The following is a 25,990-nucleotide window of genomic DNA, read 5'->3' on the forward strand; positions in this document are numbered from 1 at the left end:
GCACGCCAAAACAACCAGCACAACACCAACAACAACAAAAAAAACAGAAGAAAACGGCGCGCGACAAGCGAGAGCAACCACCGTCGTCACCGAGCTATTGCCATAGGTACGGGGCCCCAGGAGTGTCGTTGCTTCATTCTACCGTTAGCACACTCGTTGCCAGGGGAGAGCGCGCACGCAGTCCCCCACTACCACAAATTACGCAGTCGAGTTTCCCCTATTTGGGGAAATCGCAGGGGTCAGCACACTCGCAGTGCAATGAGTGAGCCTCACCCTGGGAAAACCACCTTCATGATCATGGTATCTCCCCTGCCAGGTAAGTATGAATCGCTTTCCCCGCCCCCCCGTACAGCCTTAGACGCCTACACTGTACACACACGCTCCCCACCCACCCTCCGCACCCCGTCCTCTTCCACGCCTCTCAGCCCCTCCAAACGGCTCTGCTAATAAAATCCAAGCAACTTCTCCCGAAAACTTCCACAGCCCGGGAAGTGGCTCGCCGGGAACTGTACCCCTACGCTGCAAGATTTACATAAGCCAAGCCCCATTCCTGACCTCTAAGGCGGCTCCTCTCCTCCAACCCCCGCCCTGTCCCCGCCCTGCCGAGATGACCAATGGGCGGGCCGGCTGCTGAAGGGGGAAGTGACGTCACATGCCCGCCCACTTCGGGAGCCCACCAAGCCGAGGTAACACGCCTCTTACCCTTTATCTGAGATACCGGCGGATTTTGCCAGCCTCCTCGAATTCTTACCTTTTGTCCTGCGTTACACGCCGGGGAAAGGAATTCTGGGATCGTGTGTTATGCTGATCCAAAATGTTTTTAAGAAATAAAGAAGTTGTAAAACAATGGATACAAGTATATATTTATGTATGTGTCTTGTGTGTAGACATGTAGATTCAGGGTTACATCTCAGAGTGCTACTCGGTGTATTTTCTGTGCACGTCCTTCCTACTTCAATCTCGTGGTATACCAGGGACCATGTTTTTCCTTTCCCCACCATACAGAATACAAGAAATGACGATTCTGAAAAAGAAGCTGATGACCAGAACAAGGGATAGGAAGATGACCTGTTTGCTTGAAGAGCGAGGTTGGTTTTTTCGTTTGTTTTCTCCACCTGGGTGAGACTGGGCTAGACCTGAGGGCGGGGCGAGGGGAGGCTGAAGAAGGCAGCCAACTTGTGTTTTCAGACCAGAGAGCAAGGAGCGGAGTGACTTGATCCTTGAGGGTGCCTTTGGCTCAAGGGGGAAGCTGACTCTTCCGGAGAATCTTGGAGCCGACAACAAAGGAACTCAGCACCCAGCTAACTTCCAGGAAGAAGCTTCCTTTCCTCCTCCTGCTTTTCCCCTTTCCCCTCCTTTCTCTCTCTGCAGCCATCAGAAATAAACTCTGGCTCATTTCATCTGAAATAGGCTTTATTCCAGGGATAGTAATAGCTCAGAGAATCTCTGAAAAAGATCTCTAGAAAAATCTCTAGAAAAGATAAGGAAACAGATTATCCCCTTAGAGCCTCCAGAAGGTAAGGCAGCCCTATTGACCCCTTGATTTTAGTCCAGTGAGACCTTTGTTGGACTCCTAACCTAGAGAACTGTAATATAATAAATGTGTGTTCTTTTAAGCCACTAAACTCATGGTCACTTATTACAGCAGACATAGAACACCAATTCAATAAGTGTCTAGCACATTCACCTTAGCAGTAATAAGATGGGGGACATAATGAACCCTATATAAATCTGCAGGTCGTCTGTCTGTCCTAGGTTGACAGGTCAAGAGATACTGGTACATGTTTAAAGCATTACATTAGGTATCTTTTTTCCTTTCCGTTTTTTCCCTAAAGGACTCTCGCCCTATTTCCTGCACAGGTGTACCCAACATGGTGCTCACTGGAATTACAGCAAATTGGAAGACAGTGGTGGTGACACAGGTTGATTTCATTTGCTTTTAAGAACGGGTTCTAACACGTAGAGATAAAGAATATAATTTATGGAAAGTTAAATACCGTAGAATCCTCCATCCCAAAGATTCATTTTTTGCAACCATTATTTTTTTAGGGTGAAGAGCTCCTTTTCAAAGGGTGAGACACAAGAATGGCTTTTGGGAATTTTCCCCCAAAGTAATTTGTGACTGGATCCTGTTGCCGAAACTTGGCCTCTGTTCACCGGTGCCGAAGAGAATTGCGGAGACAGAGTTTTAGGTGAAGCAGAAAAGAGTAGCTTTTATTGCTTTGCCAGGCAGAGGGGGCCACGGCGGGCTAATGCCCTCAAGACTGTGTGACCCACCCTGGAGGGCGTAGCGAGGAGCCTTACAGTGTTCGAGGAGCAGGGCGTGATCAGCTCGCAGACAGTTCTCGGATTGGCTGGCATCAAAGTGAAGTTTCAAGCGTCATCAACCTTCTGGTTTCAACCAGTCCAGGGTCTATGTGCTTGTGGGCGGCGCTTTCCATCCGGAGGGGGTCTGCGCCCTGTAAAACCACTTAGGAGTGTGTGTCGGGCCTTCATCGGTAGCTTCAGTGAACTGGGAGTTCGGTGATTCTGCCGTGTGGCGGATTTATAGTCTACGTTGCTGCCCGTTCCCCAGCCCAACAGCTGTTCTTTGTTTCTACACCTTCACGTTCCCGAATCATTAACTCTTGAGTCAGCACTTTACTTCAAAAGACAAGGGCACGGGGCCTCGTACACGGTTTCAATCCTGACCAGCTCTGAGATTTACACGATGCATATGCTGTTGTTTTCATAAATGTTAACGTCCATAAAATGAAGTTCTTAAAAGCATTATTTGAGTTCTCCATTGACTACTGATTACACCATCAATGCCTTCCAGCCCTGGCAGCACAGGGAGGAAGGAAGAATTGCTGGGATGCTTGCATCACCACAGGGCAAGAGGTCCTCAAATTTTACTGCTTTAAGTAAGACTTCATAGTTCGGCTGACTTTTCATCCATTCTTGCTGATTCTGCCAGTGAGTTCCTCTGTAGTGACAGCCAAAGGCACTCATGGAAAATACTTAACCAAGCGTAAAGGCAGAAGTCGAGGTCACTTCATCTACTACGGAAGTGGGCATGTGTCTACCTCAGGCCTGAGTCTTTCGCTGGGTCTTTTGGTAACTGGTGGCGGTGGTGGTGACAATGTTTGAGTTGTTTTATTTTTTGTTTTATCTTTATTTTATTTATTTATATTTTTGGCCACGCCGGCGGGGCCTGCGGGACCTTAGTTCCCCGACCACGGATCGAACCCCTGCCCCCTGCAGTGGAAGCTCACAGTCTAAACACTGGACCGCCGGGGAAGGCCGTGAGTTTTTTGTTCATGTTGTCGTTCGTTTTAGTTTCTCAACTGTTACTAGGAAATAATTGTGGAGCAAGTGCTTGGTTTTAATTCTGGAAGGCAAAAGAACGTAACTAAGGACTTTTCCCGAGGAACGCTTTGAGATCTTTATGTCCATTTGTGGTGTGACTTACCCACTTTTCAATTAAGGATTCTTAATTAAAGGAAAACAAGCTTATTTATAGGTTTGAATCAGTGTTATAGAACAATAGGTTTTCGACTGGGATCCGCAGCCCACCCGCATCAGAAACGTGTGGTCTGTGTTTACGTGAAAAACTGCCGACTCTAGGGCCTCACACCAACGAAACCTCCGGGGATTGGAGCCCAGGAAGGAGCTTCTGTAATCTCCACAGCTGATTCTGAGGCACTCTAAATGTAAGAACTGCCCTTTAATATTTTTAGATAAGGGGATTGTTACAAAATGACAAGAGGGTAGATCATTCTTTTAAATTTAGACTTCAAGCATTAGACAGTGAGGTGAGCTCTTTGTGACAGTTTGTCTTTCCTATTCTTCCCCACTCAGCCTAGGGACTCGTGCAGAAATTAGAGACAAAGTAGGGGAAGAAAAACTTCTTTCTTTACACACATTTTGCTTTAATAGCCACCGAAAAGATTGTTTCATTTCCTCTCACTGACCCTGTCCACCAGTTATGTTGGCCTTTAACGTATCGCTGTAGCAGCATGTATAAATATATATCATACATGTATTCACACATACGCACCTTCGAAAGCACTGTGAAGACACAGACTAGGCTATAGCACAACTGGGGGCCGCTCACATGTCACTTAAAAATGGTCACTGGTTCATTTACACAAGACTTTCAACAGGCTTGGTGTGGCCCGTAGCCCCCAAGTCCCAGGGAGAAGTTAGGATGACAAAATCGGACAGTATGTTTAGAGTGAGGTCAGTACCCTTCTTGGAGCTCATAAAAGAATAGAAATAGGAGGTCTAGGCTAAGCACGAGACGGCATCTGGGAGTCGCTGCTCTCACCACGTGGATTCAAAGAACTCAGGTGTTGCAGTGTAGACCGACGCCCAGCCTGAGGGTGACCCAGCTGCGCTGGCCCCGGGTCAGGTCGTGGGGCCCCGGCCAGCACCGTCCTGCAGGGCACCGCTGCTCAGTCCTGAGCTTCTCGATCTGCCGTGGAGCTCCAGCGTGGGGACCACATGCTCCATTGCTAGGAAGCAGGTCCTATTTCCCCTGAGTTGACCCTCGGAGGATGAGGCGAGAAACGTGCTGTTGCTGGTTCCCAAGCCCCTGGGGCGTTCAGAAGCAGTGCCACAAGGTCCTCTACAAACTGTGCCTGTTTTGCTCAGTGCTGGGCCCGGTGGACCTTGGCTGGTTATTCCTCAACTGCAGGAGAGGCCCTCTGCCTTTCGCCCTGCCCCACCAGGCCACATCTCTGACTCCTTCCAGACCTTCCAGCAGGGTCGAAGAACTTCATGACAGTGTAAAAGTTTGAGGTCTCTCACTTGTGGAAAAGCCTTAAGATCTGTTTAAAGAGAAGGTGGGGGTGACTTCATGACAGCCCTACAGAAATTAAGACCTGTTGGCAAACTATTTCTCCTGTGAATTTTTTATACACAGAAGAATGAACAATGAGAACTCCGCTGAGATTTTTTTTGGAAGGAGATAGGTAAGTGGTATCAGGACATGTGTAGACAACTTACGAGTGACTGCTGAGGGATTGGTTGCTATCAATGGTGACCTTCACAAGACCCCAGGCAGCCTTGTGTATTAGCATGGCCTAGGCAACTGGAAGGCAGGTGCCCCCAAGATTCCATGACCGCCCCCCCCACCTACCAGTTCTGTTATTGCAACTCCAGATGGTAACCTCGCATGCTGGGTCCTCCTCTGTCACTCCTGTCTGAGTGTGAGCTATAGACGTTGCCTTTGGCTCTGAGCGCTGGCATAATGAACCTTGTTTTTGCGGTTGCAAACCCTCAAGTTTCTCCCAACAGTAAGTTAAGAATTCCAGTTTCTGTCATCCCTCAGTCCTGATTAAGTTTACGTGATTTCACATGTTTTTAATCCATCATATGTTTGGGTTTCTTCTCCCCAGTCCCTGGCTCTACCTTTTCTGCCACATGTCACCATGGCAGTATCTCTTGGCCCTTTATCTGATCCGAGGGTAGAACTTACACTCACGGAAATCAACCAGGAGCTTCAGTTGTAGCTGGCAAAGAAGAAGCGGGACTTCCAAGACCTCCCAGAGAAATTCCTTGTATCCCAAGCTACTGCCTACTCCCTGGCCAACCAGCTGCAGAAATACAGTTAAGTCCTAAGGGTCATGGTCACCAAAGTGATGAATGATCATGGTCTTCCCTCTGAGAAACAGAAACTCTCCAGACTTTGTCTCCTATTCCCTTTGTCATTTTGAATTTCATTCTGACCACAATCCAGGAAAGGTAGAAGTGGCTCTTTTACCCTCAGTTCCCTGAGGATGGGAAGACTCAGGCACAAAGAGTTGAGCCACTTTTCCAGGTTTGCGGTGAGTTGTAGGGTGAGACTAGAGTTAAAATCCCAGATATTGATTCTTGGTTCAGGCACTGAACTGCCTGTTTCTCTCAGGAACAAGCTAAACTGTGTCAATTGGAATCTTTTCTGTTCTGTATCTGACCCTGCATCACTGTTGGCTAAACGGCTGGGACTGATGAACTCCATCAGTTCAGGTTTCCCTGAGGTCCCATTGGCAAAGCCCTGTGCTAGTTACACTGGGGTGACATGGTGGTTACACACTGGGGGAAGCAGGGGATAGTACCTGCTTAAAAGGAGCTTAAGGATGAGTCTGCTCCTCACTGAAACCATGGGCTACCTGTTTGAGTTGTAATGAATAATGAGGAAATTCAGACAAAGCTCTGACAATAGTCCCTGGCACAGTATAACACAGTAAGTTCAAGTTCTACTATGTCTAATAACACAAACTTTCATAGTACTTGGGCACATTTTTTTCCCAGGTCCTTATGGTTTCATGTATTCTCTTTCACACACGTGTATCCAGGTGAGTTTTTTACCTTTGAGATACTTGTTCATTACTGAAATCCCAGCACAAGGAAACCATCAGTCCTATAGCCCTAGGGGTCTTCCCAACCACACAGGAATCACCAGGAATGCCCCTGCTCAGCGTTTCACCTAAGAGGCTGCAAGTATTGGTAAGTGGCCCAGGATTCAGTGTCAGTTTGCCAAACACCAGTTCATCTTGTCTAGTTACTTTCTGTGCCCTGGAGCTTCTGTTTCCTCAGCTCTAAAACAGGGAGTAACAAAATGCCATGCAGGTGGGAGGCTGAGGAATCAGATGTGGAAATCCCTGTGTAGAGCCTGGTACCGAGGTTACATCTGTCCTTGGGATGGACCCTGCCTCTTCCCTTGAAGGCAGTGACCACAGCAGCCTGTCCAGCTTTCCCCTGAGGCAGCGTCTCTCTTTCCTCAGAGTATGAAGCATTTAAGGACATCATTGAATCTGTGCTGGGGGAGAAGCTGCTGTTTGAGGCGCTGAGGCTAGCAGAGAAGCTGGCAGAGAAGCCCACACAAGCTGAGAGGTGAGGTAAGGAGGGCAGAGATGTTCATGGCAGGCACATGGCACAATATTTATAAACCAGCAGGAGAACACCAATTGGTGAATTACGGACTCCAATTGTTATTCAGAGCCTCATTTACTCTGCTTTTAAAAACTATTGACTTAAAATCACATATCATGAAATTCACCAAATTCAAGTCAACAACTCAGTGGCATTTGGTACCCTCACAATGTTATGCAATCAATACCTCATTTACCTTTAAATCACAACCCCCTCCTGACTGACTACACCTTGTCATCCATTCTTGACCCTGTCATTCTCATGTTTTTTTCCAATTCACACCAGCTGTATCTGTCCACACTCCTTGGGGATGTTCTCACAGAAATCCCTAATAGTGTGTCATCTTTGCATTTTAAAATTGTATCTTCTGTCCCACCTTAGGACATGTGATATCCTAACTCGAAGTCAGGCACGAGAGCTGACCCAGTTACGGCGGACATTACGGGAAGTGAAAGATGACTCTGTCCTACTCCAGCAGCACCTCAAGGACCTCCTCACCCACAACGACCTTGACAACCACCAGGGGCAGGGCTTCTAAGAGCGGCTGACTGAGGGACACAGGCTGGCAGAGCACCTTGCCCACAAGCTCAGCCCAGCTAAGGGGGCCACAGTACCTGATAACACTGAGCTGCTCCAAGGTCCCCTGCTCACAAGAGACTCCACATCTGCACTAGGAATGTTTTTTATCAGCTTTCCTGTTTCATGTCCCGTTTAGGGCTATGATAGGAGCAGGACTGGCTGAGTGGGAGAACAGAGGAGAAATGCACAGGGTGGAGGGCATAGTATTCCAACTGTCTGATTCCTCCGTGATGGACCATGGCCTTTGGCGCAGGAGGCAGCATCCGCCCAGTGTTAAAGCACAGAAAGGACGATGTGACAGGAGGCAGCTTGTTAGAGTGAAAAGAGCTCTGGACTAAGCATGAAAGTTCCCAGGGTCCAGCCTGAGGGCGGCTGTCTTTAGTAACAGTGAGTGAGTGAGTGATTTTTCCCTATCCCAGTATCTGTTTCCTCTTCTGTAAAATGGATCAAGTAATCTGTTGATGGTAGCTGTAGTGATGAAATGGGGAAATATTTACGAATGCACTGCAGAAAAAAGAAAGCCCTTCACTGTGTGGTGCCAGATAAGGTACTTGATGTGGTCAGACTTGGTGTTGGGAAAGTTGTTTAGACTGGACCACTTTCCATAGAGAGACTTTCCCTTGATAACCAGCAGAAGCCACCTGGAAGAGCCCAGGATGTTCCCAGGTGGAGGGATGTGGGACATGGTTCTTCTCCTTAGAGAAAGGAGGGGATCTTGTGAGAGCTGTGAAGGTTCATAGAGCCTGTGTCTTTGGCAGAATTTGTGACAGGATGGATGATCCAGCTGTAGAAGCCAAGATGGAAGGTGGACAAGTATGCAGTGATATAAGGGAGAAAGGACACTTTAAATGTTTGTCCAATTCCTGGCAGAAGGTGTCATGATGATGATCCTCTGGTTTAGAGTCAGACTGCCTGATGGATCGGAAATCCATGCTAGGGCAATTGTTTAAAGACAATGCATTAGAACTTCCATACAGTACTAATTCATACCTAGGTATTTATGAGTCTATGACCATGTGAGTTGCTGTGTTGGTAGTGAGTGACGTGGCAAGAAGCTGACTTCTTGGATATTTCTGAATTTGCAGAAATTCGTGAAGATGAGGAAGATGAACAAGCACAAGAGATACTCACATCTAGGTAACAGTGAACTAGCAGGAGCTGGTAATGGGTAGGTAAATTATGGACAGGGTCACAGAAAGAACAGTGAGGTCAAGAGAGTCACAGATGCCAGATGCAAGGAGAAGCAGAACTGCAGACTGTATTGATTTACTTCACTCAACCCACATGGAAATGGCCGTGTTAACTTGGTCGTCTGTTGTCTCCGTGCTACTTGTATGTACGACCCAAGGTGAATGCACCACCCTTAGGATTTCCTGCACACACAGAGAATATCTATTCTCTCCTAAAGGAACTCCAAGGTGAGATAAATATCTACTCCTACACAGTTGTTTTAGGTCCTTGGGAGGAAGGTACCTAGCAAAGGAATTAGTAGAGAAGTAACCAGAAAAATTAAGCATCAGGACAACTATCTAGAAAAAAAATTGGTTGTCATGTGACAGTAGTAAGAGAAAGAGGCCTCGGAGGCCTTTCTATTCCTAAAAAGAAGGCATAATATCTCTGGGAGTCTATAATGCCTTAATAGCCGTATTCACTTGACTACTTTATCTTAAATTGAACATGACTTAGGACCACGGGGGGTAGCATCTGGTATGGAAGTTCTTTTGTGTTTCATGTTCCTGAAGGTACCATACTGGGATGGTTGAGTCTCACTCCTCATCAGACGTTGTGTGGCCAGTGCACGGAGCACCTGCTGGTCTCTCTCTCCTGCCCCATGGCAGCCACACTCCACCTCACGTACGGGAGGATAGTTCCTTCCCTCTTTAAGGGGACTGCCCTTTTGGTTTCTCTGACACTCCCGATGCCTCCCATCAAAACCAGGCAGGGCAGCTTGGGGTCGGATCCTCTTTGTTTAATTTTCTGTCATCCCTCTCCCACCTGGCACAGCGTGGAGCGGCAGGAGGTTGAAAAGAAGGAAGTGCCTCAGGACTCCCAGGATGAATGTGTTTTGACTCCTTCAATTCTCCAAGGAAGTTCTGACTGCAGCCAGCCTTGCAGTGATGGCAAATTTGCATTTGATGAATCAGAAGTGGGCCCTGCTCCGGATGGAGCCTGTGGTTGCTCCCATGCTAAAGAGGATGAAATTCCAACTGGTCTCCCAAGTAGCCTCCATATTTGTTCCCCACACCTGTGTAGACTGAGGAAGGTCATCTCTGAAGATAGTCCCTATAGACACATCTTGCTTAAATCAGGGAAAAGGATCTATTATGAAACACAGACATCAGGTGGCTCAGGGAGCCTTTATCCCTTTCTAGGCCCCCGTCATGCCTTTGTCACCCTGGCACCAGTGTCAGGCATTTGGACCCAAATCAGGTGTGACAAACTCTCATCCACCTTGGGTGGAAATCTACAGGAGGTGTTTGTCAGACCTAGTTTGGATCAAATGTGTCTTGCCACCTGCAATGACCTAATTTTTGTTTTTCTGTACAATGTCCCTGGCCTTTCTATCCTTATCCAGGCAAAACGGCAGACTTGCATATACATCAGGAGAGGTTGTTTCCCTGGTTTCACTGCTCTCAGTCCCAGTCTCCATCTTCTCTATGTTGGCTTCTAACTGTTAGCTAAGCAGTCATCTGAAAACCAGGACAGACACAGCTGTACCATTGCCTTGTTTGGATGTTTCCATGAAGCAAGGCTGGGCTCTGGCAGTCCCTCAGCTTTGAATGGGCATGGTTTCTGTGTCACACCAAAGATTCTTTTTTGGTTTGAGGGTTTATACAATTCATCCATCACTCTAGTCTCAAGTATAAATTCCTCTAAACCATCAGCAACCACATAATCTGATGGGACTAACCAATATTGTAGAAACAATTCTAGAAAATAACTCAGCTTCTTTTCTAGGATCACTGGGGAAAATATATCATTAACTATTTATACAGGCTCAGAACAAAGGATGTTGGGAGAGCACTCTACCAGATCAATAAGAGAATTTCCCTGATGGGTCTGGGGTCCAGTCTAATTCTAAGACTTAAGTGTCCTGGAATGTCTCTGCTAATATATTATGTTCTTGCACTGAGAATATTCATGTCCTTGTGGTGTGTTCACTGAGTAGGTATGTGTGAGACGTGATTTGCTTATTGTGACCCACTGTCTCTGAATTTCTTGCTAGACAATCAAAATGATCATAAGCAAGTGGATGGACAAGAGCCAGTATCCCCCAGGTAATTCTGAAGATTTGTGGGCTGTGAATGTCAGTGGTGACAACAGGAGACCTCAAATCCAGGGAAAAACAGAATTACTAAATGTAACTCTTTCATCCATTCAGTCAACAGTCAAATATCCCTTTTCACAACGTTGTCTATTTTTATTGCGGTAGTTCTGTGGGTTTCAATTTATTAATCCTTCAAGTATAGTAACGTACAGTGAGTTGACCCTGGTGAAATAGCCAAACTTGGGAGTTCCTGTAATCAAGTGTTCTCTCCTGTGTGGTTAACAGCAGGGTGAGATTCATATCGCCTTGTGCCTGTTTGGCATCAGCATGTTGGTAAATATTTGATAGCAAGTGAAGAAACTAGAAGAAATTCATATTATAACAAAATATTGAGAAAATAGTTCCTGAAGGCAGAATATCTAGAGTCTATAATTCCTCAAAAGCTGTATTCACTTGGGCACTGCATATACAGATCAACACAATATATGCAGACAAGTTGGAACCACTATCTTAGTCTGTGTGTGCTGGGGCTCATGACTATAGCATGCAGGGAGAGTTCAGTCTCCTCCCCCAATAGCTGGTTGTGTGGCCAGAGCATCTGCTGCTCTCTCCCTCTCCCAACCCATGGAAGCCACACTCCACTTCACATACAGGAGGATAATTATTTCCTTCTTTAAGAGGACTTCCCCTTTGCTTTCTGTGTCCACTCCCTATGCCTCCCATCAACACCAGCTAGGACAGCATGCTGTCTGCTCCTCTTAGTTTAATCTTCTGTCTTCCCTTTGCCACCTGACACAGCGTGAACCTACAGGATGTTGGAAAGAAGGAAGTGCTCCAGGAATGCCAAGATGAATGTGTTTTGGCTCCTTCAACTCCCCAGGAAGGTTCTAACTGCTACCAGCCTTACAGTGATGAAAAATTTGCATTTGATGAGGAGAAAGTGGGGTCTGCTCTGGATGGAGCCTGGGGTTGCTCCCATGCTCAAGAGGATGAAATTTCAACTGGTCTCCCAGGTAATCTCCATTATCTTTGTTAGTATACTCAGAGAATTAATCTGCTTAGATAGACTGTATGCTTACGTATTGAAGCCTGGTTTGAACCAGACTATACAATTGCATTTAAAATAAGACATTCTATAAATTAGTGAACTTTTCTCAGTTCCTAGTCTTGTTTGTCCCTGTGGCAAATCACTGGAACGAAGGCAGTCCTGCCAGACTCACATGTACATTGTGGCACAGGAAGTAACTTTGAGGCCTCCTAATTTTGAATGAATGTCTTATATCACATGAAATTCTCTAATTTTCATTCCTGAGCAATGTCCCTGAGTTCCCTTACGTGTCTGAGTCTGATGGCAGTCTTGTTTCTATCTTTGGAGATGTCACTACATTGATTCACTTCTGTCAACCCACAGTCTATCTCCTTTCATTTGTGTTATCTTGTCCAGAGTCTTCTGAAACCAAAATATAAGCCCCACTGTCACACTTGGTACATTTCTCTGAAGCAAGGCAGGGCCCTGGAACTTCCCAAGCTGATGAATGGCCATTGTTTCTTTGCAGCTTTGAAGATTCTTTTTTTTTTTTTTGCTTTTATAAATTTATTTATTTATTTATTGGCTGCGTTGTACCTTTGTTGCTGCATGCGGGTTTTCTCTAGTCACGGTGAGCAGGGGCTACTCTTCGTTGTGGTGCACGGGCTTCTCACTGCGGTGGCTTCTCTTGTTGCAGAGCATGGGCTCTAGGTGCACGGGCTTCAGTAGTTCTGGCATGAGGGCTCAGTAGTTGTGGCTTGTGGGCTCTAGAGTGCAGGCTCAGTAGTTGTGGTGCACGGGCTTAGCTGCTCCGTGGCATGTGGGATCTTCCCGGACCAGGGCTCAAACCTGTGTCCCCTGCATTGGCAGGCAGATTCTTAACCACTGTGCCACCAGGGAAGTCCCTGAAGATTCTTTTGACTTGATGGTGTGTAGATTCCACTCCCATCTAATCTCAATGTATAATTCATCTAACCCATTAACAAACAGCATTTCAGATAGAAAAGCCTGACTATTACAGCAACACTCTAGGATGGCAGCTGGGTATTTCCCCAGGATCTGTGGGGAAAAGGATTTGTTTAGCCATTTGCACAGACTCGGGACATAGGATACTCTGAGGATGACCTGTCATATCAAGGAAATTTGTCCAGTGGCTCAAGAAGGAAACCTAGTGCCTTCTTGTGAGGCTCTCTTTGGGGCCTCCTGGGCTATTTTTCTCACAATAGCCTGTTATCACACTGTGAAGATTGGTACAGGATTGGGCATTTGTGAAGGGGTTTTGCCTGATGTAACTGTCCTGTTAATTTATTTGTAGAAAACCAAACTGATCACAATGACCTTCAAGGACCAGTGGCTATTGCCACAAGGTAATTTTGAATATTTGTGGGCCGTTAATACAATGATGACATCTGCAGGTCTCTGGTCCAGGGAAAAGCAGAAAGTGCTGAATATATTGTATCATCAATTTTCCCAACCACAAATTATCATTTTTTGTAATGTTTTCTGCTTTCATTGTGGTACTTATATTGTTTCCCATTTCTTATTAACTTCTCAAGTTTATAACCCAAGCCAGTTGACCCAGGTAAACTAAGTCAGAGTGCTTTTTGGCACTCACTCGTTATCTCCAGTGTGGTTTATAGAGTAAGATGCATATCTGTTTTCTGCCTGTTTGGCGTTAGCATGTATGTCATAGCAAGAAATGTAAATAGACCATAATATTACTATACCATGCCACAGTATTTAGAGAGGCCTCGATGGCATGAGATTTCTGGGACACCAGAATGTCCCAAAAGCTGTATGCACTTGCCCGTTGCATGTGACACTCAATGCAACGTAAATGAAAGGGTGAAAGCCACTGGTACGTGACTCTATATGTTGTGAGTCATGACTGTACCATCCAGAGATAATTCAGTCTCTTTCTTCATCCGCTTGTTATTTGGCCAGAGCACTGAGCACCTAGTGTCCTTTCTATCTCCTGCCCCTGTGAAAAAACACACTCTGTCCCACACACAAAAGGGAGTTTTTCCCTCTGTAAAGGATCAGGCCCTTGGCTTGCTTCACCACTCCCTTAAACACGCCATCAGAACCAGGTAGGACTCTATGATTGCTGATCCCTCTTGGGTTAATCTTCAGTCCTGCCTCCCCACCAGGCTCAGCAGGGAGCTGCCACAGATGGTAGAGAATGGTGGCCCACGGGACTCACTGGCTGGATGAATACTATTTGATTTACTCAATTCTTCCTGGTCTGTCAGACTCCTTCTGGCCTTATACAAGTGCTGCCTTCTTCTCATTTGAGGAAGTGGATGTCTCTTATGCTTGGGATGTAACCATTGAGTATTCTTTATCAATGTGATAAAACTCCAACTGGACTCCCAGGTAGACTCTGTATTCTTTGTATCCCACGCCTCAGGCAATGCTGAGATGTGTCATCCCTGTGTACAAGCTCTGTAGACATAGTGATTTGAATCAGGCTCTATGACAGAGTTTTAAGCACAGACATCAGGTGGGTCAGGGAGCTGTGCTCTGTTCTTCATCCAGGCCAAGCCTATGGGTCAGGCGCCAAGTTAGATAATGGATCCAAGGCAGGTATGACAAACTCACTCACTTGCAGGTGTGCAAGTGCACAGGGATGACTGTCTTTTTTCCTGATTCCCATGAAATGTCTCTTCTTACATACCAGCCTCCCATTTTCATACCCAAAAAATGTCCCTTGAATTTCTGTGCCTTTCCAGAGACGTTGACAGCCTTAATTCCATCTTTGGATTTGTTGTTTCACTGGTGTCACTTCTGTCATCCCCAGTGTCTGTCTCCTCTAAGTTGGCTGTCTTAGTGAAGCAGTCATCTGAACACCAGGATACGAAGACCTCTACCATCACCTTGTTTGTATGTTTCCATGAACCAAGGCAGAGCCCTGGCATTTCCCTACCCCATGAATGGCCAAAGATTCAGTGTAGCAACAAACATTCTTTTTTTTTTTTTTTTTTTTTTTTTTTTGTGGTACGTGGGCCTCTCACTGTTGTGACCTCTCCCGTTGCAGAGCACAGGCTCCAGACGCGCAGGCTCAGCGGCCATGGCTCACGGGCCCAGCCGCTCCGTGGCATGTAGGATCTTCCCGGACCGGGGCACGAACCCGTGTCCCCTGCATCGGCAGGTGGACTCTCAACCACTGCACCACCCTGGGAAGCCCAAACATTCATTTTGATTCAAGGTTTTGTAGATTCCACCCATCATTCTGCTAAACCAGCCAGTGTATGATGATAAAAGCCTGAATATTACGCTATTCTGTTGGAATGCAGGTGAGCTATTCCCTAGAATCTGTGGGGAAAAGATGTGTTTAACTTTTTACTCAGGCTTGGAAGAGGGTACTGTGGTGACGATCTACCAGGTCAGGGAGATCTTGGCTGATGGCTCAGGAAAGCAAACAAAGGCAGGTATATAAGACACAACCTGAGGCCTCCTGGAATATTCTTCTTAAAATATCCTATCGTTCCACTGGTGATGTTTTTGTCCCCATGGTAGTGTTGGATACTGGATTATTATCATACACAGGATGATCTGCTTAGTGTTTCCGGCCCTGTCTGAATTTATCTATAGGAAATCGTACTGTTCTTGAGGAAGAGGAAGACCAAGACCTTATCTGTTCTAGGTAACTATGAAGAAACATGAGTCTTAATTCAGTGGTGACATCTGGTCATCTCAGATGCAGGGAAATCTGAAAGTGCTGAATATGCCTATTTCTTCCATTCTGACAGCCACAAAGTGTCCCTTTTAATAATGTTGTCTGTTTTCACTGCAGTACTTGTATAGGCCCCTTTATGAATCCCTCTCAATTATAGTAACCTACAGTCAGTTGATGCTGGGGTACTAATCAGCCACCCGATTTCTTGCAGTCTCCTGTTCTCTCCTTTCTATTAAAACCAGCGTGAGATGCATATCTGCCTCTGCCTGTTTGGCCTTACCACACTGGCAGGTATTTGATGGCAAGGAAAGGAATGAGAAAAAAATTCGTGTCACATCTTAGTATTAGAGAAATTGGCCTTGAAAACACAGGACTTCTAGGAGCCCATTAGGCTGCTAGAGCCTGTTCACTTGGCTGCTACATGTAAATTTCACCAAAAACTTATGCTATCGTTGAAGCCGCCTTTACGGTTTCTGAGGGCGTGTGTGATGTGACTGCTGTGTCCTGGGGTAGTTCAGTCTCCTTCCTCCTGGGCTCGTTTCTGATCAGTGCTCAGAGCACGTCATGCTCACTTTCTCCCCCTCCCTCTCTCTCCCTTTCCCTTTGCAAGCACCCGCCGGCCCCAGATAGGAAAGGATTTTTATACCTCCCTTTATGGGGACTTCCCATTTCTTTTCTGTGACTGTTAGACAGCTAGCTACAGATGAGCAGCAGGGGAAGGCGGAGGTGGAGACTCAGGATATGTGAGCCAAACAAGGAGGGGCTGAGGGACAGGCTGCGCTCAGCGGTCAGCACGTCCTGAAGCAGCAGGAAGCACCTGGCCGAAGGGGAATTCCCCGAGGCACGCAGGCGCAGTTTGAGCCAAGCGATAACCGGAGATAACCCCAACTTCATTATGTCATCATTATAATAGAATTTACATGTGGTTTCAATCCTCCCCCTCCCCGCCATGGGCTTTTCTTAGCGAATTTGGGTAAAAATATGGAATTATGGGTAAAAGCATGCACAATATAACCCGTCACTCACGTGATGAGACCTTGTCACTGGATCTTAACCCAACTCCTACCCTTAGGTTCAAAGCGCTTATAATCACCCCGCGCCCCTATAGCTGGGCTGGTTTCACTTCGCAGAAGCCAGTCTACGCTCTCTCCGAGAGTGTGTCTATGCTTTAAGTAAACTTTGCTTTGAACTCACACCCGAAGTGTTCGTCTGCAATGCTTGGCTTAATATTACAAGGACCGAGATGGCTGGTCCAGATTCATCTATTGACCTCCTCGGTTGAAACCCTCCAACACAACGCACACCAAACCCATAACATGACCGGTCCCTTAACCCTCCCATCAAAACCCGCCAGGACTCCGTGTTCACGAATATTTGCTGTTTAATCATCAGTCCTCCCGACCCCACAAAGCTCAGTCTGGAGCTGCTGGCGTTAGAAGAGAATGAAGTCCAGCAGGACTCACTGGATGCATGTGATTTGGCTGGTTCTATCGGCCATCGTCTGTCAGACTCCTGTACGCCTTACACAAGTGCCTCATTCCAATCGGATAAAAGGGAGGTCTTCACAGTTCTAGACGTAAATGGTGAGTACTCCCGTTATAAAGAACATTAAGATCCTAGTAGGTCACGAGGTAGCATCTGTATTCTTTGTATCCAACAACCAGTACAGGCTATGAGTGGCATCCCTGTAAACAGGTCCTCAGACTCATGTTGATTTGAATTACGTTCTTGGATTTAATTTTTAAAAGGCATCCATCATCTGCCTTATCATTCTTCTTGTCCCAGGCTGACCTCTGTCACCTGGACCCCCCTCACCAGTGCAGGCATTTGGTATCAAGTCAGGCTAGAGAGGGGAAGTGGAGGGGTAAGGGCAGGATCTCGGCTGCCACGGTCTCACCTGCAGGAATTTGTGTAACAGACCTCTTTTTTTTCAAGATAAGGATCCTCATACTCATGAAATTATGTTGCTAATTTTATTTATTGAAGAGTTTCTTACAAAGTCTCTGGCTTTCCACACGTTTTCAGTCTGCTCCATATTTGCACTGTCTGTTATATTGTTCGCCAGCTCCAGGCTTTTTCCCTGGGCTGCCTACCTCCCTCTGAAGCATTTACATATCAGATCCTGAATATAAAATCCTGTCCATGCCCTGTGATTTCCAGGAAGCCAAAGATCTGTCTCTGGTGTCCCATCCTTCAGAAATAGCCATGGTTCTCCTCCTCTGTGTAGCAACAATGAGCCTTCCACGTGTGGGTTATAGTTTCAATCGTGTGTGTAGTCTCAGTGGTATAATCTCATGGAAACTATCCACAACCTGTACACCTGATGGGGTTATTGACCTAATTTATGAGCAAGTTCCCCTTGGGCAGCAGTTCATAGGGCGTGTAGATTAAAACCTGGTTTGCGTTACTTCTCGGGCTATGTTTTTGACTTTTCTTCTATGAGAAGCATTTGCATTGTTAGAAGCTTTACTCATAAAATCATCTTGAAAAAGTAGAAGAAACCCCATTGTGTATCGGACTATATCTGTCTTCTTTTATAATTAAATTGGCCATGAAAAATGGTTCTTGTTCAGTGTGTGCCTTTTCACAGTGGGACCATCCTCTTTCCTGTTTCCCGTTCCTCCTGAGGTACAGAGAAGCAAAGGCTTTCTCAGGATTATAGTAGTTCACAAACCAGAAATGGAACACGTGGTTATTGTGCACCTGTTGTATACCATGCACCTTACTAAGCAAACTCCATGTGAGCCATTCAGTCCTCGGGGGACACTCTCAGGTAGGTGTGTTATCTCATGGTAGAGCCGAGGGCACTGAGGCTCAGCAAGGTCCCTTCACTTGCCCAAGACTCCCGGCCACTGGGCTGTGGGACACTGGCCTCTCCTTGGCCTGACTCCCTGGCTCAGGCTCTGCCCGCTCCTCTCAGCAGTCGGACCCGTCAGCGACTAAGAGAGGATGTTGCTCACGTTTTCCTTTTTGCCCTGAACCAAATGATTTGAAACTATCTGAATCTTAAACACAAAGTTGCCAGACTGGCGCAGAGAACTCCTGTGGTCCCTCGCTCAGATCTGCCAGCTCCTAATCCATCAGTGCACTTTGTCCCGTGAGCAGAGCCGGCTGCTCATTCAGCCCCTCCAGGCGAAGCCACAGCTCCACGAGCCCCTCCGTGGAAAATCAGCAAGGGGTGAGAGGTCCATGTCTCTCAGCGCCTCCTGCCCCCAGAATTATCTGCCCTCACTCAGGGTCCAGGGAGGCCTTGAGTTTGGCTGTGCTGGTGCCCTTAAAAAGCTGCAGAGCTCTATCTCAGATACTCCAACAGCCGGGTCTGAGTTTCCATGAGGAGGAGAAGAAATTCTCAGACACACGTCTCAGAAGTGAGATGTGTGTGATATGGCACAGCCCTGCCAGGCCATCACTCACAACGGGCCAGGAAAGGCCAAATTCCCCCCAGATGGGCTGAGAGGAGTGAATGGAACATGTAACTAGTACACAGATCCACCTGTGTCTGGGTTCTGATGATAACCTGAGGACAGTGTGGCTAGCTGGGATGCAGCAGCATGGGCACAGGTTGTCGGGTCTGCCCCATCCTCTCTGTACAAGGAGAAACCCTGTAGAAACCATACAAACACTAGATTTTTAAATTACCACTTGACCTTATATTGGAGGCTTCCCCACACAGTAATAATATTGGTCAGTACTGTCGATGTTTGATGAAATGTTTTGTCCTTTTCCCATGCAAATGCAAAGAATATTCCAAGCATAGGTAGACAAATAAAATTACATGATGAAATTACACAGTGAGAATTAAAAACAATCCTAGACATTGATTCAAAATCACATTGGAGAGTGGGGATACCAGGTTTTGACAGTTCTTTCACCCACCAGATTTATTAATTTAAGAGGTTTTACCCTTCAGCCCAATGTGAATTATCATAAAATCTGATTAAGTGTCCTAAAATTGATGATTAATGATTAATGAACTCTGCCTGGAAGAAATAGGAAGGGCATGCTGGGCTGAGAGAAGTGCTTGTGGAAAAGGCCCTGGAAGCTCAGAGAGGCTCCTGGTGCAGGGCTGGGGTCAGGGAGGGGCCAGCCGCCTCCAGGAGGATTTGTAGAAAGGAGTTGTGGGAAGTGATGTTGCAGAAGAAAGAGGGGCAGAAGGCAGGAGGACTACAAAGGCAGGTGAGGAGTTTAGAGTCTGTGTAGTAGAGGAGGGAGGATGAATTTCCACAAGCCGAGGAGCATGTGATGAAACAGCATTTGGGGGTAATAAGACAGGTGACCTTTGGTAGTGTGGAAAGGACAGAATCAGAGAAAGCAGTTAGAAGGAGATTGGATGAATCATTGATGAGAGTCAGACATGGATGCTCTCTGGAAGACTAAGTGGTAACAGATATATGAGAGACACTTTAAGGAAACAGTTAAACAAACCTCGCTGAGGATGAGGATGTATGGGGGCCACAGCAATGTGCAGCAGGTCCTGTGGGCCATGACTCCACCTGAGCCTGACCTGGACTGGAGGAGGGTACTTCATACCTTTGGTTAGCCCACGTTCTGAGAATATGTGTTCATTTCACAGGAGAAATATCAAAATATTTGATTAGGAGCACTTTCCAGACCCCACTGGAGGGGTGTGTAACATAAGGAGTGTGCACTGTATCATCAATCTAAAGAAACACAAATTCTGATTCTGCAGCACTTCTGTACCTAAGCTTCCAATGAGGGATTCAGGCCTCTACTACACTACTTCTATCTGCTAATACCATCCGTCCCCACTCCGCCCCATGTGGCAACAGAATATACACATGTATGGGTGAGTGGAAAGGTAGACAAAAGTTAAACGTAAGGAAGTTCGAAAGGTTCCAGAACTGTGAAACATTCTATTAACTTGGTCCATATACTGTAGATTCTCAGTTCCTTTTTCTGTTGGTACCTGAAGGCTTTAGGCCATACTTCTTCCCCTTTTCTTTTATTCTTGTGGGTGGATATCAACAACTCTTTCTCCCCCATGCCTTGAGGCCTGTTTAGAGCCTTCTCTCTAGGCTACAGGACTAAGGCTAATAGCTGAATAATAGGCGTGACCTCATATGCCATCCAAAGCCCTCTAGATTCAAGTGGGTGGTTTTTCATTTCAAGGATGCTGCAGCCTAGCACCTGCCATCTCAGCATGCCCAGGCACAGCCATAAAAATGACATCTCCTTCATGTACTGATGTCTGCCTTTATGATGTCTGCCTTTATTGTCTGGGTTATTGGGTGGTTTCACTCATAGGCAGGGACATCAGAAATGGGTGTTCTGGGAGTGATTAGCTCAGGAAAACTTGGATTGGTCCTACTGAACCCTCTTTTCCTTTCAGGTGACACCTGGGAGGACCGTCACCAAAGGCCTTTGAGTTTCCAAGGCCCAGGGGTACAAACTTCACAAGCACAGCTGCAGAAAAGCACCCACATGACCAATTATCTGCAACTGCAGCTGGACCAGCATTTCAATTGTGGGCACAGCAAAGCCACACTCGGTCTTTCCTCCACCATCTGGGGCTTTACTGCCAACCCCGATTCTGGAAGCCAAGGACCACTCTTCCTAGGTAAAAAATAAAAGGGGATTAGGAAGCTCAAGTTGTCTCATGGTTGAGGGTGGAGGGGGCAATGGGGCCTTTCCCACTCCCTCTGTAGTAGGTCTGGTTGAAATCTGTGATGCTCTACGAGAGTGAGGTGAGCAAGAGCCTGGGACTTAGGACCAGCTCTGCCTCAGGCCCTGGGTTTGCAAACTCCTGATTGTTTCACTGGGCCAAGTTATTTATCTCCTTAGGTATTCACATCTCACATCCCTCATCTGAACTCTTGAAAAATTACATCCCCATTCCATGTTTGTTGGGAATATTAAGTAACATGATGTCCAGAAAGCCTGATCAGTAAAAATGGTTCGATAACAACTATGAATATATAACATCTAACCATTGTGTCTTTCTGGTGCTTTAACACTTACAAAATGATGGCACATGTGTTGTTTCCTCTGAGGTAGAGCACTTTTTTGATCCCCACTTTCTCTGGGACCCGTGTTCCCTTGCTTCCTCAGAAAGGTAGGTTGGCCAGTATTTTCCTCTCCTTCCAACATCTGCCCTCAAGTCAATTTTCCCCTGCTAGGTGCTCTCAGTAACAGTGTATTAGTAACATTCTGTAGCAATGTAAACCCTGGCCACACAACTCAGCCTCCAGTTTAGTTTTCATATCCAGGTTATTTTCCTTTTTTCCCCTCTTTTTAAAATAAAGGGCCACCCTCACCCATGAGGTGTACTGATCTGTCTATTTTATGCCACTCCATTTAGTTCATAATCTTCACTCATCTCCATGGCCATGTCCTCAGTTTTCTTCTCCTTGGGATCCACCTCTGCTCAGATTTTCTTTTTTTTTTTTCTTTGTTTGTTTGTTTTTGCGGTATGCGGGCCTCTCACTGCTGTGGCCTCTCCCGTTGCGGAGCACCTGCTCCAGATGCGCAGGCTCAGCGGCCATGGCTCACGGGTCCAGCCGCTCCGCGGCATGTGAGATCTTCCCGGACCGGGGCACGAACCCTTGTCCCCTGCATCGGCAGGTGGGCTCTCAACCACTGCGCCACCAGGGAAGCCCGGAACTTTTTCTTTTTCTTTTTTTTTTTTTTTTTATCGGTTTTATTTTTCTTGACTTTTTTTTTTTTGGCATTTGGGGACATGTTTGCCCTGTGGTAGTCTTACCAATACTGGGTAGTGTTAGGAAGATCAACAAAAAGCAAATATAAAAATGTCTCCATTGGTTTCCACTCACCATAGACTTTCAGATGGCCTGTCTTGTTCCTGGACACTTTCCTTACTTGATGTCCCTCCTGGGTGGGGGAGTAAGTCATAGTAAGATCATGCAAAACAACGGCTCCTGTCGGCTGTGGTTTTATCTTCAGAGCTGGGCTTGGATGCTTCCATTGGAATGAAGAACCCTCCCAAGCTGGAAGGTGAGGTCTTAGCTGCCAGCAAGCATGAGTGTCTGGTCTGTAGCAAGATTAGTGCCTTAAGTGTCCTGAAACAGAAGATTATCACAAGAAAACTGCTGTTCAGCAAGTGGAGACTAGCATGCCAGTTCCCTGGCCTTCAAGCTTAGGGTACAGAGGTAATCGCATCTGAGGCTCTTATGTGTACTTCTTCCTTATACTCTTTACCTAAGATTATAGCTCAGTCTCCCACTATTTTTTCTCTTCTTGTTTGTTTACTCAACAGCTGATGCTACCTCGTCTGGTCTTTCCTCTCTTTTCCATGGGGGCTGCCACCCTGCCAGGCCGTTCCATCTCCATCTCTTGTTTGCACTCTGAACTCTGTTGAGTTCCTATAGCTGCTGTCCTGATATTCCCTCTGACCTTTCCTTTTAGCCACAGGAAAGCCCAGATCCATGGTCCTCCTCATCAGAAGAGCATCATTTAGGCCACTGAACATATAGTCCTTCGCCTGATCTCACACACTTTCTTGGTTTCTTTGCCTTATTCTCCCTTCCCCGCTCCCAAACTCCACTGCCTATTTCTACCAGGATCATGTGTTGATGAATCACTTGTATGTGGGTTGGCTTTTGGAGAAACTTATCTAGGAAAACCCTTAACCCTCAACTTCTGCACATGAATAAGAAGAAATGAAACAGGAAAAAGAGCCCTGATTACAAAAACTAAGTAAGAACCTGGGTCATAGGTGGGAGTGCTGGACTGGCCTGGAGTCATCTCAGCCCCAGGTGGGCAGTTCTGTGCTACTGTGCATGGGGCTTCCAGGGACTCACTGGAGCTGGCAGTAGGTGGGGGACAGTAGATGGCGCCCTAAAGGGACATTAGCCAAAAGGAGATGCAGAGGCCAGGTTTTCAATATGCATAAAAGCATGAAGTGCATAGGCATTCAGACCTCTCCCCTGTTTTCAAATTACTCCTTCTACATGTTCAGTAAAAATCCTGAAAAATGAACTCAATTGGAATCTGAGGCCAAGGAATGTAGGAGAGCATTGTAGTGAATAAACTTTGGGCCAGATTTATGAAGACCCAGGGAAATACACAAGAATCCAATATAATCATTGCTTCAGACAAATCTAATTGAGAAGGCAAGTTATTTATATGAGAGTGCCAGAGAAAGACCAAAAAATCCTTAGGGCCAGTGGGAAAGAAATCTGTGCTGGAGTAGATGGAGAGAAGAAAAAGAATGGTGTGAAATAGTGTAGGTCTACTGAGTAGTTCTAAATCATGCTATTATAAAATAAAAACTGGGTGAGTTTTTTTTTTGTGGTACGCGGGCCTCTGTGCTGTGGCCTCTCCCGTCGCGGAGCACAGGCTCCGGACGCGCCGGCTCAGCGGCCATGGCTCATGGGCCCAGCCGCTCCACGGCATGTGGGATCTTCCCGGACCAGGGCACGCACCCGTGTCCCCTGCAGCGGCAGGTGGACTCTCAACCACTGCGCCACCAGGGAAGCCCCCTCTTTTTTTTTTTTTAATGAGGGAACCGGCGGTAGGAGCTGGAGGAGGGGCCCACCGGGCCCTTTAGACCCCCTAGTGGCACAGCATGGCTGCCCCACCCTGGGAGTGCCAGCAGCCTCCCTGCAGAGGCCCGATGGTATGCCCAGGCTGCCCCCAGAGCAGGGCCCATGACACACTGGCTTAAATCTACAATTACATATATTCAATGATGACCAGCTGTACAAAACTCAAAGTTTCCTCAGTCAGCTCTTGATGAGTGGAGTTTATCCTTAAATATTCCTGATGATGGAATGAGGACTCCCTAAGTATGGCATATTTAATACTTGTTTTCTATTGCTTTGATACATGGACAGCTTGACTGAATACGAAGGACTTGTCTACAATGAATTTATTGATTTTAAAAATAATATGGTTTCGGTTTTTATGTTCTGTTGAGATGTAGAATATAAACTTATTTTCTTTACATTGATGGCAAAGGGTGGTCTGGAGCTTCACAGGAAATTTTTTCTTATTTTAAAAAAATCTTTTAGCTCTAATAGGAGTTGACCATTCCAGTTCTGTTTCTCCCAGGTCTCTATGACTTTCTCTCTGATCCTTTCTCATTATCTTTTATTCATTTCTATTCTGTTTGATACTTTCATTTTTTAGTTCAATGTCCCTTCTAATTTTAGATAAATATCATCCCTTATGTACCTTGTCATTTAGCCTCTTTTTCAGAGAATTTTCTGTTCCTTCCGTTTTTTCTAATCTCTGCCAATTCTAATTTCTCATTTCTTCTTTCTTGTCTACTTCTATTTTGTGCTGTGTATTTCTTATGTGAAATTTTGGAGCTTTTGCCCACGTATTTGTGTGTGTGTGTGTGTGTGTGTGTGTGTGTGTGTCTACAAATGCTTTGTTCAGAAACAATTCAGATACGGATGCCATTTTACATTTTTCCTATGTTTTGTGATTGATTTGTGTGTGTGTGTGTGATTGATTTTGAAGGGAACGTTTTTATGAGCTGAAAATTTTGACTCTCTATGTTCTTTTTTCTTCTGTCACCTTGGAATAAATGTCTGCTGTATGATTTTCATTTTACCATGACTAGGTGTACCTGAATGAGAAACTGCCGTTCTATGTAGGAACAGATGAGTGCTTTGAGTGGCTTCGTCGATTTCTTAGGTCTAGGTGTCTCTGTCTTGTGTAGTTACTCTAGCAGATGTAAGGTTTTGGGGAAAGCCATGGTGTGTCTCCTGATTCTGGGATTCTGTTTCTTCCAGTAGGAGCTTTAATTTCTACCAGTTGCTTCATTCTTTTTCTTCACCACAAGCATCCAAAGGATGTTACCTTCAGCTTGGTCTCACACCTGATCCCAGTAATTGTGCCTCCCCAAGACTGTCATGCTCTGGTCCTCTGCACTGTCGAACCCCTTCCTGTCAATTCCCCAGACACCAGAGCTTTAGTCAACCAGGTCACAGGCATCCTCTGAGTTTATCCACATACTCTTTCTGTGAGTAATTTTACCAGGGTTCCCTCCTGAGTATGCCCTCCCTCTGACCTCTCCTCTATGTGCAGAGTCTTTGCTGCTCCCTCTACTGCTGTGTGGCTCCCAGACCTGGGTAAAAACAAACCAGGCCACTCTGGCCCCTGGTTGTTTGGGGCAGGGTTTTGAGTGGTGTCCTTGACTCTCTCTGTTAGTCCCTAGCCCTCTGAAATGCATGTGGAGAGATTCAGCTGCCATTATCCTAGGTAGACCTGTGCTCTCCTATCATTCTTTTTCAAATGCAGATTTTCAATAGTACACAAAATAGACAGAATTATATAACAGAATATCCCCATCTTTGTCAGCCACGATCAACAAATACCAACTTATGGCTGAACTTGTTTTACTATAATCCACTCACTTACCTTTTCCTATATTCTTCAAAGCAAATCTCAGACATCACATTTCATCTGTAATTAGTTCAGCATGTTTCCCTAAATGAGGACTCTTTTTGAAAGTATTATCATCATAGCATTATAATTATTCATAAATTAATTCAAAATCTTTAATATCATAAAATAGTGTTCAAATTTCCCGTTATTGTTTTTGTTAGTATTC

The 25,990-nt window shown here is 46.0% G+C and overlaps 1 protein-coding gene across 1 annotated transcript; it reads left to right on the forward strand.

Moving 5' to 3' along the window:
* Positions 1-258: 258 nt before the first annotated feature.
* On the forward strand, positions 259-22,568 carry LOC309974260 (NBPF family member NBPF4-like; the record flags this gene model as incomplete). The annotated part of the gene is given in 16 exon segments (XM_082858806.1): positions 259-316; positions 563-686; positions 1,006-1,088; positions 6,750-6,858; positions 7,279-7,432; positions 7,436-7,507; positions 8,562-8,644; positions 9,481-9,695; positions 10,703-10,754; positions 11,543-11,757; positions 13,087-13,138; positions 13,922-13,973; positions 13,975-14,105; positions 16,843-17,033; positions 20,801-21,028; positions 22,372-22,568. Coding segments are annotated over 16 exon segments (2,016 nt in total).
* Positions 22,569-25,990: the final 3,422 nt, after the last annotated feature.

The sequence above is a fragment of the Leucopleurus acutus genome (assembly GCF_964270905.1).
Source record: "Leucopleurus acutus genome assembly, chromosome: 2".
In the NCBI taxonomy this organism is placed as follows: domain Eukaryota; kingdom Metazoa; phylum Chordata; class Mammalia; order Artiodactyla; family Delphinidae; genus Leucopleurus; species Leucopleurus acutus.